The sequence below is a fragment of the Parus major genome, chromosome 4A (genome assembly GCF_001522545.3).
Source record: "Parus major isolate Abel chromosome 4A, Parus_major1.1, whole genome shotgun sequence".
NCBI classification, from domain to species: Eukaryota; Metazoa; Chordata; class Aves; order Passeriformes; family Paridae; genus Parus; species Parus major.
This window is the reverse complement of record NC_031772.1, coordinates 9041267-9055376: the sequence shown is the minus strand read 5'-3', so window position 1 is coordinate 9055376 and position 14110 is coordinate 9041267. Positions and strand designations below refer to the sequence as shown.

Sequence of the window (14110 nt, the reverse complement as noted above, 5' to 3'; positions counted from 1 at the left end):
ATGGCACAGCCAGGAAAACCAGTGAATTTACCCAAGTCCCAGCCCAATAGTCTCCATCTACTAAAATACATTTAAAAGACAAGCTCTGTCCCATAGATTTTGCTGTCTAAACTAATACTTGTCACCTTCAGAGTATGCAGATATTTCCATGAAGTTTTCTCAGGCCCGCAGTCTTTCAAGTCCCTGTAGAGCATGTTGAAGCCAGCTGATGGTAAACCTCTTTCCTTTGCCACCTTTTGCTGATCCCTACAAAGCAGCCCAGGCTCCCTGGGCTCTGCACAGCACAGGTCAGATCCCAATTATCTAACTATGCTTGAAGGCTCCAAGTGAAACAAAATTAATTAGATATTTGAAGAGGGGGTAAAAAGCACATACAGAAGCTGGAAAACAGTGTCTAAATATGCCCACCAACAGGTCTGGGATGGTAGATTACACTTACTTGTTGAATTTGCCACTTGGAGAGGCAGAGACAGTAAGCTTGACTTTTATTCCCATACTTGACTCTGACATCTCAACTCTGCTGGTATGAGGCATGTCTGCTGTTCAGTGATAGTAGCTTGACATTTCCTGTTGCTTTGCCTTGAAACCATTTCCAAAGGCGGTAATACACGCTGGGAGCAGCTCCTAACTGGCAAAGGCAGCCTTTGGTTACATCCCTGTTGATTTTTAAATGCCTCCTCCTCCACAACTACTTCAAATGTATCCATGTCAAGTGGATCTGAGAGTTTCTCCTATTGCTGGCAACTGGTTCCTTTAGTGTGGCTGCTGGAAGACTTTGCTATTATTTTTCTTCTTTTTAGGAAGAGTGGGAGAAGAGCTTCATTCCAGCTGTTTCCTGAATTTCCCCCAGTGTGTTAGCATGAAGAAAAAGGATTAGTACTTGGGAAAAGCTTACTCCTAAGCTAATGCCAAATAGTGGAATTTAACTGGGTCATTTAATGTCCATTCCTTTAAAATGGAGACAGTCTGGGGCCAAAACCCTGCTGTGGCTTAGATCATGACTATGTTAGAGCCAGTCTTGATTTGGGCAAATTTCTGTCACATTTCTCCTGATTGGCACTGACCTGCAAACGCACTGTAAAATCTCTGAAAAATTATTATTATCAAATACCATTTTTCTTGGCTTTTGGCTAACAGGCAGATATTTGGTCTATTGTCTGAGTTGATACAAACTGGCAGCAGGGATCTTGCATAGACAGCAGCTCCCCAAGATCGTGCTAATAAGCACAGCAGAGTAATTAGGTGCATGAGGACAGCCTGAAGTGGCACCAAACCGAGTGAATCTGCCCTGTGCTTACCAAGTGTTGCAGAGTTTTGGTAGCTGGGACTTCAGTTTGGCCTCCCAAGCCGAGTGCAAACCAGCAGCTGCCCTGCTGCTGATACCTGCATCAGGTTTAAGGTACCAGGTTTGTGCTACAGTCCAGTCGCCAGTTGCAGGGACACAGTTCTCTAGTGCTAAATCAAATGGCAGGGAGGGAGGGAGTCTGGGGAGATGGGGCAGCAGTGCAGGGGACAGAGGCCTTGACTCTCTCAGTTCCTGGACTGGTGGACAGAGTGCTTATGCATTTTTCCCATTTACCCTTCCCCCTTCTTATCCTCTTGGCTTCTCACACAATTACAGAATGAGTCTGTGTGACTGTATGAAAGGCATTTCCTCCTCTTACTTTTTTTTTTTAAAGTCAGCTTCAGCCCACCAGCTGCTTTCCATTAGTGTTACACACACACTCACTAGGAGGGCAGGACATAATGCTTCAGGCACTGTTGAGCAGCAGAAATCCTTCAGAATCGCTGTCAGGCAGAGGCTCCTCAGAGTAGATTGTAGCTAACAAGAGTTCAGCTCACTGGGACCTGTCTTCTGGCGAGTCTTCACGGAGGAGCCAAGGTGTGGGGACAGAGGGGGTCGGGGGCATTGTCTGAATGCAAAGTGTGAGAGCTGTGAAAAGATCTCTCCATGTGGATGGTTGTTTGCTCTGGATATCTTGTCAAGGTTAGAAGCTGAATGCTTTCTGTTGCTATGGGGAATTATGGCCCCCTGCTTGATTCTGGGAGAATATTTTATTGATACTAAGTATTATCTAGATGCTTATCCAGACTTCCTGGTGGGTACTACTGCTGTATTTATTGTCTGTGATCCTTGGAAAAGGATCTTAATCTTTCTTGTACTATCCCTCCTTCAGTGAAAATTACAAGATCAATATTCATTAACTTCATAAAATACTCTTCCCCTCACCATACTAGTGGAGAATCTTGGTGTAAACTGCTGTCTGTGCTATTCATCTATACTTACATAAAGCAGTCATGGGAGGGACCCCATGGGAGATACCATCTAGGGGCTGGCAAAACACCCTGGGAATTTCATCCTAGAAACACTACATTACAGAAGAGCACAATGGGATCAGCTGTACAAGGTCAGGTCCTGGTTCCCCCTGGTATGTTGGATTGTACTCTGTTTCAACAAAGCTGTTTGTAGAATCCCACGCTGCTCAGCAAATTCTGTGACTGTGGACCTTGAAGTGCAGGTCCCTCATCTCATGGAGAGGAAAGGGAGCTTTGGTTGCTGAGCTGCTGGTATGCTCAAGGGATGTGAAAATTGAATAGAAATCTTGCTGGCTTTGCTACTGCTGTATGATTGACTCTGAAGTCCTGTTCCGTGGAGTTGCAGAGAGTAAACTTCACTTAGCTGCCATTGGATTAATGAGTTCATCGATAGCTTGGTGGGTTCCCAGAGAGGAAAGCCATCAACCATGTTTTGTCAGAGCAGAGTCCTCTAATGTGCTTTAATAAGAGAGAAGAAAATTTAACCTCTCAGTCACCTTTTGCTGCAGAATGTAATCTGGATATTAAACTATCCTGCATTCTGTGTTTTTTTTTTGAACCTTGGTTTTCAGGAGAAATAGAGGGCTTTCTCTGATGTCCTGCAGTAGCTTGTGTATTCTGGGGGAGGCTGGCTGCAGGGTGGTGACCTGGAGGTTCACAGGATCCATTTTCCTGTGCTGATGAATCTTGCTGTGAAAAGTGTGTGTCCTGAAATCTGGAGCATAAGCTTGATTTCAAATATTTTTTGTAGCATGGAGGAAATTTGTCTTTAAAGGCTCCAGGCAAAAATTTCACCTTTTTCTCTTGGCTGCTTGCCACTGTCTGTCTTCTATAAGCTATGATGATGCTAACTGAATGCAGAGCCTCTCATTCTTGAGGCTTTATTTCCTCAAGCCTTTATTTGATGAGAAAGAGTCTGTTCAGGGTTCAGCATCTCCTTTGATCTCTCTGTCATAAGAGACTCCTTCTGGAATGCTTATGCAGAACCATGGAACTGAAGCTGAAGAAACACTAAAGGTGAGGTAGGAGCTTGCTTGCTGTTCAGTCTTCTGCTCCACTGGAGAGAGAGCAAGGAGGCTGTGTCCCTTTTCTGAGGCTGAGCAGAAAGCGTTTGTCTTGGACCTTTGTTAAATGCTGGAAACTTGAGTCGTGTACAATGCTAACTTCCCAGGAGTCATTAAATACACAAACCAAGCAGTGAAAGGGAATTGTCTTTTATTCATTTAGCATTCTCCCACCCCTCTACCCCCCATGCACATAATAAGTCGTGTTCAGCTCAGCAAAGGAAATGGTTAGGACACCATCCTGGAACTTTATTTCTTTTGCTCTATCACTGCCTTCCCATAGAGTACTCCAAATATTTGTCCAGTTGGTTCAGATTGTGAAGGGGAGACAACATTTCCCCTGTTCCTGCGGATTTCTTTTTACTTTTCAGACTCATTAGTTCCTGTAATGAGCTTTAGAGCTTCAAGTGAATACAACACAGTAGGGTTATCAATGGAAATTTTGTATGGAATAGCAGAGAGCCTGAATCTGAAACACCAAACCAAGTGAGGGTAGTGGTGACCGCTAAGTTCCACTGCCTGTTTTGAAGGTACAGCAAACCCTGCAACTTTGTATGAATTTAATTGCTTTTAAGTACACCCTAGCAATGCAAATGGGGTCTTATAATGTCAGTATTATTTTTGTGATTGCATCTGCATAGGAAGCCAGTCTTTGCAAGTAATTAACTAATTCACAGTTGTGGTAATCCAGCCCATCACCCTGTGCAGGGAGAGGCAAACACTGTGTTTTTGGTAAACTTTCAGTCTTTTCCATGGCCCCACATAGGAATTGATGCAGTGGGCTTACTGGCCATAGCTGAGTCTGGTTTTTGAGGGTTGTAGGAGAGATTCAGCATCTTGTGTCCCTTGTACCTCTGCAGCAGGAGGTACATCCTGTGCATATGCAGGGATTGCAAATGCTGTTTGAGAGAGGATTAAGAACGTATTAGAAAGCTGTAGACTGGGGAAATGTGCCCACTGTTCCACTTCTAGTGAGAAGCAAACAGTAACTGTGACTTGGCAGCTCTCCTGCCTTGCCTGGTCATGTCTGTCCCTGCACCCACACTGAGGAGAAGTCTCCTGCATCCCTCTATGAGCATCTTCTCCCAGCTGTTGTGTAGCATCTCAGGAGTATCAGAAATACTGCTCTAAAAGGCCATTTATTTAACCTGATATTTTTATCACTAAAAATAAATACACAGACAGTATTTGTTTTAAAACTTTGTCTCTAATGGTGTAATGCTCTGGGAGAGCTCACAGTGTGTTAGTACAGCTGATTGAACTGGATGTACATGGTATTGATACATCCTGACACTGTGTCTGTCTGCTGTTATTAAGGCCTGGAAGTGGTGAATGTCTGGATGTTCGATTGGTTAATGCCTATGCACTCACATGTATTTGTATTGAAGGGGTTTTGTCCTCTTTTTCTCCATTACACTGACCTCCAGGCTAGGGTTTGTTGCTCAGAGCATTTGCTAACTGTTCTCTGTAAGGTACAACTCACTGCCACCAGAATTTTAAGTCTAAGTGCCATCTAATTGCCAGCTTTCCTCCAGGTATGTCATCAGGTCATCAAACCTCCACTTTGCTGGTGGAATATATACATCATCTGTTATATGGATTTTTTCCCTGTAATTCAGCTACTTCATCTAACTCAAAGCTTGAGAAAATCTGTGATGTTCAGTTCACTGGAAAAAGATGATGAGGTATACGAAGGCACCAAACCCTTAGGTCCTAAATGGGGCACCCTTGTAATTGACACTTGAGCTCCATGTGCCCCAGAGAACTCAGCTATGAAATTGAATTAATGCTGGAGCTGATTTGACTGTGAAGAAGCTGCCACTGGTTTTTCAGCACTGAATACCTCTGCAGTTGTAGCTCTACTTGTATAAAAGATATACCAATTGGAGATACACACCTGCAGTTTCAATAAGCACTACAAATATCTTCAAAGGCTGGAAGGATTCTGACTGAGCAGCTGAGATGATTGAGTTAAATAAATTTTGAACTGATGCAAACAAAGCTGGATCTGAAAGCATCAATTTTTTCTTGCTTTGGTTTAATTGAAGGTGGGTAAAACAGAAATTAGAGGTCTAGAGGAGCCAAATGCCAGATCCACTCACATTCTGTGAAAGTAATTTCAAGTCTGGAGACTTGTCAGTTTGTCCTTGTGAATTTGTTGAATGCTTTCTTGATATTTTATTTCAAATACATTTCCCTTTACCTCAGAAAAATCTAACACAGTATGCATGGTGCATAAAGTTGAAAGGAAAAATTGGAACTAAATTTCTTTTTAATATAAAGAAAGAGTCTATAAGAAAGTCTACTCATTACTGCTTTAAAGAAAGTATTCAGGAAATACAAACATTCTCATAGATAATTTATGAGACAAGGGGAAAAAAGGATAAAAGCTGAATGGTTGTGATCATCCAGGAGGAAATGTAGAAATGTTTTTACTGCATGTCAATATTGTCTGACAATTGTTTCAAGAGCAACCTCAGTGTGTCTCAGTTAGGAAAGGTGAAATCAGTCCTGGTTGTTACAATGACTTTTTCATTGGTTTTTGACAAGTTGAAGTGTGATTATTTGGAACCACATTGTGTTAATGCTCTTCTGTGTCCAGTGCTCACAGGGGATCTGTTTGACTGCACTTTGCTTCTCTTTTATTCCTCCCCAGAGTTCAGCAGCTTGACAATTTACATGTCTGTGTGGCCAGTGCAGGGAATGCTTAACTCCATGGCCTCTTTTTTCACAGGATCCCTGCCTGTTTTACCTCCATGAGCTGCTCCTTTCTTTTCTCTGACAGACACCTCTGCATCTGAGTTTGTGCACCTTACCTTTTAAGGCTGTCTGAGGATGTGGGCTCATAGAAAAGTTCCAGGGCTTTTGGGCATGACAGATTTTAGAGTATGTGGTGATACAGAAGAATGGAATAATCACAGTTTAGTGATTGGCTAAATTAGTACAGAATTATAGTCTTGTTTGCTTGTTTCTTGTTGAGATACTTGAATTGTATTGTTACACCACTTAAATGTGGAAAATGTTAGATGTGATCTATGCAGAAAAGAGAGAAGGATTTGGTTGTAAAGATTTCTTGCTCTTTGAGTACTGACAGCATATGGGAACCTCTAATTGTATAAAAGTATCACTGAGGTATCTTCCATAACAAAGGACAGTATTTATGAGCTGCCCTGCTAAACCATCACATTTCCATTGTTGCTTGACATTTATACTGTAACTCTTGTGGTCTGCTGCTTCATTCCTTTGTCTGTGACAGACACCCATTTGGAAAATACAAAGTGGAGCCAGTTAACACTGAGTGATCTTAAAACTAGGCTGAACTTCTATTTTCATCAGGGAGGAAGATGATGCCATCAGCTAATTTGGTCGATCAATAGCCCTGTTGGTGATAAGGTTTCAGAGCTTGTGGTTAAAAGCTGATTGCACTGGATCCAAAATAAATTTGATCTATTGGTTTCCACAAATGTAGCATAGCCTGGAATGATGTTTCAGTGCTGATGCTTAACTGGTTTAAATAATGATGACAGACTAGACTGGTGCCTGCTGTGAGGACACTGTAATGCATGAACCCTGGGCAGCTGAGCACTTACTTATGTTTTTTACAGTAGTGTGGAGCTGTCACTCTCTAGCAAAGGTTCATTATTCTAAGACTGGGGAGCACAGTGTTTGCTGAGCAAGTGTAGTGACATATTTCCTGAAAGCAAGGTTTGATTCTGGTCTCCCAACAAGAGAGAGGTGCCGGCAATGATTAGTCAGGATTGTTAGTTGTGGCTGGATAAATAAGTGTCCCTGAAAAATGAAATGTTCTGTGCCCAAAGTGCAAAAAAGTGTGCAAAGCATGTTTCTGATAACCATTTGGGCATGTAGTTTTGGAAAGGATTCAGCTGTGTTCTGTCTTCATTCTGGGTGGGACCATATTCTGCTGGGAGATGAACTAAAATTAACTGATGCTTTCATCTCTGTTTCAGTGAGTATATAATGGCTACAAGACACACAGAGGTCACACAGTCACCTGAAACTGGCGACACAGTCCAAGAGTGCACAGGTAAGCAGTTGTCCTCTGAATGTATAGCTGATTTGGAAGATTTATTTTCATCAATTAGTCCAGTCTGTAGTGACCTGTTTTGCAGTGTTGTCTTTTGGGGGCTTCTTTTGTAGTGTAAAGAAAATTCTGTGTGTCTTTGTCAGGTGTCAGTATCACGGAAAAGAGGTTTTAATGTGAAAACTGGAGCAACATATCCCATTGGAGGATATTCCTTTTGATTCTGACTTGGATTTTGAAAGCAGGCTGTTAGAGCTTGAGGGGCTGATTGTTGTGCCTGCGTTGCTAGATCCTTCAGAGCTGGGAGCTGAGCCTGCTAACAAGACTCTGTCTGTGGGAGCTGTGTCAGTACCCCCAGCAGCCTCTTTCTTTCTCTGCTTCTGGCCACGGGCATTTGTTACTTATTCTTTAATCTGGTGGAATGGCAAACAGTGTGAGGGGATGGAATAATAGGCAAGAAAGGAAAATATCTTACTTATGCCAGAGACTTGTCTACATTAAAGGGTTTTTTGCCAGTCTGAGACAAGTATGAGTATCAGGAATAGCATCATGTCTGAAGCATCTCTGGAGAAGTGGCTGTCACGCCATTTGGTTTTTCTTTGGCTAATGTTTTGTAATCAACTTAAATGTTTGTGTTTTAAAGGTCATCTTGCTTTATCCTTTAGAAATATATTTGCCACTATGAAAATACTGTTAGAAAAGGTAAGCAAATGGCAAAGAGACTCTTAGTTGAACTCTGATTGGCAGAGGGATAGAGGTGAAAAAAGTGTAATAATGGAAGTGCAGCACTCTCTGGATTCTTATATTTATAATCTAGTTTGTCACGCAGTCTAGTGCTATCCCAGCAAACTGGTAACCTAGTGTGAAGCCCAGGCATGAAAATTTTGTACTCAGAAGATTCAGAAAAGAGATCAAATTCTGACCTGGGTGATAGGAAAAGCAGGAGATCTCATGATCTGAAATGTTGGCTCTAAACCCACCAGGAATATCTCTGACCCTAAATAAACAAAATTTTAAATAGTTAAAGGCTGCTGTGCTGCTGCCAAGGAGTTCAGGAGACACTTGGCTGGACCTGGATAAAGCCATTTTAGAATCTTCTGTTTACTTCCAGTGTAATGGAGGATTCCCTTACCTCTCCCTCTTCATAATTAGCTCATGATGCAAAGGCTCAAGGAGGCTCAAATCCCCACCCTTCACAGTCTGGTCAGTCAGACTGATTTCTTGAGGTTTGCCTTATTGTCTGTAGTACAAGGCTTTCAATGCATGCTGCTCCTTCTTTGTGGCAGGAACCAGGTTGCTGTCCAAAAACTGTCAGCATCCAATGTTATTAGTACTGAATTTCATTACTTTATTGCCTGCCTGCCAATATCTGGTATTTTTTATGAAGCTAGAATCATGACATTTTCTGAGAATCTTGTCTATGGGTTGGGATTTTTTTTTTTCAGGTGTTTTAATGTTGAAATTATCTAGTCCTTGGGTTTGAGAGAAAAAAAATATAATACATCCTGACTGCACCCTTGGAAGTCAGAGACCATAGAAGATTCCCAAATGAATGGTTTAATTGAAATATGATCATTGGCTTTCCAAATCAGATGTGCCCTATGCTTTCTGCAGTTTCAGGTTTTGCTCTGGAAGAAGCATCTTTTTCTTTTCTATCTTGTTATAGGGAAGAACTATTCAAAGAGCAGAAAGTCCTGAGTTAATTGTCTCTGTACACAGGAGACACAATGAAATAGGCAGAACACATGCAGTAAAAAATACAGAATACACAAACTTTACAAAGAGATATATAAATAAATACAAAGAGAAAGGAAAATACTTATTCCTGCTTATTTTCTGTTACAGTTGGCTAAAACATAGCATAAGCAACGAATTTTTGGGAAGGATTTTCCTTTTTAGGGCAGTAACCTAGAAATTTAGTATTTTGTTTTTAATGCCATAAAACTGAAGATTGGCAACTATAGGATTTCAAAAATCACCAGTGGATGAAGGGGAAATAGGCATAGTTGTTTGAGCTTGGATTTTAGTTATGCAATGATTTTTTATTTTCCATTTTAAGTATTAAGTTTCTCTTGTATTTTATTAGTTCAAGTTCATGAACATTCTACCAATTTAGTGTTATGTTGGGCTGCATCACAGTGCACTGAGATGTAGGCACCTTTAAGTTAAAGGTGGCATCCTTTTAGTGGTGTGCAAAACCAGGGCACAGCTGTTCACAGCAGGAAACAAACAAGAGCATTGTCTTTCTGAACCATGTCTTTTTTGTGCTCTCACATAGAACAATCCCACAGTTTTCCTCTTCATCCAGCACTGTCTAGAAATGATTTTATCTATTTTTACATAATAATATGGCAAGTGCCAGTCTCTGGAACTGCAGGGAAACTTACTGTCTTCTCATTCATCTGAGACAACTGAGTGTTTGCAGCTGAGCAAAGCATGGTTGAAGAGGAGTTACTGCTGGAGGGGATGTACCCTGCACATCAGTTATAAATTAGAGTCTAGAGGAGGCACTGAAGTAACTGATGTGTCTGCATCAGATACTCTCTGTTGCACAATGGTACAAGTGTTGTCCCATGCCAGGTGGGGGTTGTTCATTGGCAGTGTTTGGAAATCCTTTCTGTAGCCTCCATTCTAAAGTTAGCACCACTTTTGATCTAGACAAGTATTTGGAGTAGCACCTTGGCAATGTTTGCTTTGGTAGGAAGACTTACATCTGTTTGTCTTAAACATCCTTAGGATCACTTGTTATTGTATGATGGGTTTTTTGGTGTGGAGGTTTTGGGTGTTTTTAACACTCTCCTGGTTCTCTGGAAATACCAGCATCTAATTTAGCTCATCAGTAATGCTTGTACTAAAATGCAGCTCGCTTTCTGTCTATACAACTGGCAGTTCAGCAGTGCACGTGGCCAATGAACATTGTTTCTCATTTAGATAGCTTTTGAGTTGCAGAGCTCCTTGCCTGTCTCAAGGTTTGCCATTTTGTTCTTTGAGTCATTGACTGTGTTAGCAGACATTGCAGAATTGATAATTTTGGGGAACTGCTTTTGTTAAACTTGTTAAACTTTTGTTTTGCCTATCTAAAATAAATCAGCTTTGACAAGTTTCCTGGAAGAATACCATACACATTGTCTAATTGCTGATATGAAAGACAGGAACGCTCAGGATGTGTTTCTAAAGTCTCTGAGGCACTCTCATCATGCTTGTTTTACTTGAGAGGCTCTGTGCGCTTGCTGTGTCACCTGTCTTCTCTTGCCAGTTCTTGCTATGGCTGCAGCATGAAACTCATTGAGCTCTGTGGGAGTCTTAACAAATCCCAAACCCTTGGGATTAGCTCTGTTGTCTGTGCCACAGCAATACAACCTGAATGTTTTCTGTGACTGTCTCATTCACTTATTGCCTGATTTGCAGCGGTGGAAGATAAAAAGGCCTTCCACTGATAAACCCACCCTAAGAGCAGCCATATCCCATTGTCATCGTGGGACTCCAGTGAGAATTCACTTTACATGGTTTGAAAGCTGCTTTGATCTCAGAAACAGCCCAGGTCACTTGGAAAGCAACATGCAGGTCTTTGGTGGCCCTGCACAGGGTAGCCGTGTCACAGGCCGTGCTGGCCACCGTGGCAGCGTCCTTGTGTGTCTTGGCACGTGTGCTGGCACTGGGCTGGGGAGCAGGGAGGAGACAGGGGGAGTAGATCTCAGCATCATTGTTTATTTCTCAAAGTGGCCACTGTCTGATGCAGCTGTGTGGTGGCACAGTTTCAGCCCAGATAAGGCCCATTGGCAGAGATCCCTACATGTACAGGGCACACGTTGAGACAGAGCATCACCAACTAAATCATTGCTGGGAGAAGACAATTATTGTGTTGAAATAATGCCTTGCTTATGAAAGAATCCTCCAGCTGTGGGCATGTATTATTCCAACTGCTGTAAAGTATTAATTGAACAATGAAGCTGGCTCAGATATGCAATGATGTTATTGCTCTGAGTATGTATTTAAGTCAATCACAGGGGTCTTACTACAATAGTTTGGTCCAAACCACTTAAAGTGACCCCTCAGTGTAAGGGTCAGGGACAAAAATGCAATACTTGTGCTGAAAGAAAATATATATAAGGATGTTGAAGTATCTTAGATCTTATTAAAAAGATAAGTGATGTTTCATGGTGGGGTTTTTTTTGTTCTTTTTGTATTTTCATCTGGACTGTGGAAAATCTGAAAACAAATTAATAGTTTTCTAATTGTGTTCTTAGGGCTACTACGTTTGGGGTTTTCATGTCCTGCAAGACAGTGTCTTAATTTAAGTTTGCTTCTTTGTCCCTGAAGGAGTTGATGGTTTTATTTTGGGACAGTTGTTTAATGTGGAAACAGATATTTTGGTTTTAGAGTTTATAAATTATTTTTCCAGTTTTAATCTTTTTGCCAATGTTGAATGTCCTTCAGGCGCTGTCTCCTTAGAGCACTGAGTAAAGAGTAAGCAGAACTAAACTAAGTAAAGAATGTTAGTATCTAAAGACATTGACAGCAATTTTTATTGAAAATATACCAAGCATGATCATTGTTCAGTTGTAGATAGATACAGTCTCTATAGAAAGTATATTTTTGCATGGACTGGAACCTAGGTAGGCACCACTATTGTCAGCTTAATGCCAGCGTTGCTTTATAGGAACAAGATGTAAGGATTGAAGCTTCACCTTTCACTGGACTCCTGCACTGAATTATTTACAAAGAAGCTGACTGAAACTGAATTGGCTGCTTTAGCTTTGAGGCTTCCTCCAGAATTTAAGAGATAACATTATCCAAGCTAATCAATACCACCAACTTTCAAAAATTTTAATTTTTTTTCATGTTGCAGGAAAGAAAAAATCTAAATTTCAGTCTTTCAAGAACTTCTTTGCCAAGAAAAAAAGGAAAGAACCTCCACCTCCCAGGGGAGAGAGTAATTTAAAACCTTGCCAGTCCAGCAGCGATGTCAGCGTTGCTGTGCTCCACACTACTGCACTTCATTCACCGAGGGAGGCTGGGTAAGCTGGCGGGGAAGGAAAATAAATAAAAGTGGACCTCTCACAGCAGTGGGATGAAAGCATGAGTTGGCCCCTTAGGAGCAACCTCTGTCCAAGTTTGTGCAAAACAAGCCCTAATGCTGATGAAGGAATTCCAGGAATTTCCTCTTTCTTTGCTAGTGCTTGAAGAGTCAGCCTGGAAAGGAGGGGGAGGGCAGCCTGGGGCAGGGGTGATCCGACCTCTTAGTCTAAGGCTGCAGATAGCCCAGATTGCTTTGATTGTTTTTGGTATTTGAAATCTGTCTAGGAAGGTCTGATCAGCAGCAACTTTACAAGAAGAGGATGATAACTGAGTACTGCTAGTACAGAGAAGTGTGAAGCTGTGTGGTTGGTTTTCAGCATCTGCAATGCCGTCTGTCATGGCTGCAGTAAAGAGAAAAGTATTTCTGGTATATTATCAGAAATTATCAGTGTGTGATTGCTTCTTGAACTTTCTTACCTAGCCCTTTAGGCATAGATAACAACTGAAGGCCCTTGGTTTTGTGTCAGCCACCCTTAGAGGGCTGTGCTACCTAAGTGAGGTTTGCAAGCCCTTAAGAACATTTCTCAGCTTACTGAAGGGTGTTAGTCCAAAACCACGTCATTTTCTCAGTCAGTGTAATACAAGCTATCATCTTGCTCTGCAAACACTGCTTCACTAACAATCTTTAGACCATCAAACTACACAACACCTCTGTTGCAAATCTCTAACTGACTCTGGCCTGGAACAGCCCTCTGAGCATGGTTTCCAGGGGTGTCACGGAATGGTATCAGGTAACCTGTAATTCGGCTGTTCTCCAGCTCCCCACCCTCCTCATCCTCCCCTGTTAGCCCCTCAGCCAGGCCTCTCTCTCTGGGTTGCTCTAGGCCATGGGTTGTGGAGCCAACACACACAAAGTGTGACAAAACACTGGCCATGTCCAATGGCTTGCAGAGTTTTGCTGGAGGAGATACTGGATGGAGGTGACACTAGCAGAGGGCATGAATAGGTGACTGGAGTGGGACATGCTGAAATCAGCACTGCTGCCAGTGGAACCATCAAACAAGGCGTTTGGTGGAGCTGGACACTGCATTTCCTTGGTGGAAAACTTGTAGATATTACTTTCTCATGGGTGCTTGTTCCTCCTTGCCCCACCTTTCCCCACTTGCTCTGTGTGTCATGGAAATGACTTGGGAATGAAACAACAATCTATGTGTTTTGTTTGTTAGCACAACAGCAACAGATTAACTGATCGCACAACCAGTCTCCTGGGGCAAGGGAAATTTGAGTCAGCCCAGTCCAAAAAGTTTAGGAACATCTGAGCTTGCCCCATCAGATCATAGGAGGTATCTGGCTTAAAATCAGCTGTCTGCTCCAGAGGCACCGTGGGTGAGAACTCTTTCTCTTGCCCTTAACCAAGTATTTCAAGTCCAACTGCTGTTTACCTCAGTTCTATCCTCCAGTGATTATGAACTGTTTTGCAAGATCAGAGATCAGAAAGTGAGTAAAACCCTTTTTTTTTTTTTTCCTCCTTAGAGATAGGATAAGAGGAACTATCCAGAAAACTTACGGGTATGTTTGTACTATTTGAAAACCCTGACATATATATAGAGACTCTGCATAAACACTCATTATAAGTACCTAAAGAGACTGAACTACATAATCCTTTATA

General features: G+C 41.9%; 1 protein-coding gene across 5 annotated transcripts in view; it reads left to right on the top strand.

Annotated features, from left to right (window-relative positions):
• KIAA1210 (KIAA1210 ortholog) overlaps window positions 1-14110 on the top strand; it is a 67091-nt gene that overhangs the window by 22705 nt on the left and 30276 nt on the right. For 3 of the 5 annotated variants that reach the window (XM_015626207.3, XM_015626208.3, XM_015626206.3), the window contains exons 2-3: window positions 7349-7425; window positions 12272-12440. In XM_015626207.3, coding sequence (XP_015481693.1) covers window positions 7349-7425; window positions 12272-12440 — 246 coding nt within the window. Of the gene's footprint in view, window positions 1-1754; window positions 1883-7348; window positions 7426-12271; window positions 12441-14110 lie in introns of those variants that run through there. The other 2 variants (XM_015626209.3, XM_015626210.3) reach the window with 2 other exon arrangements.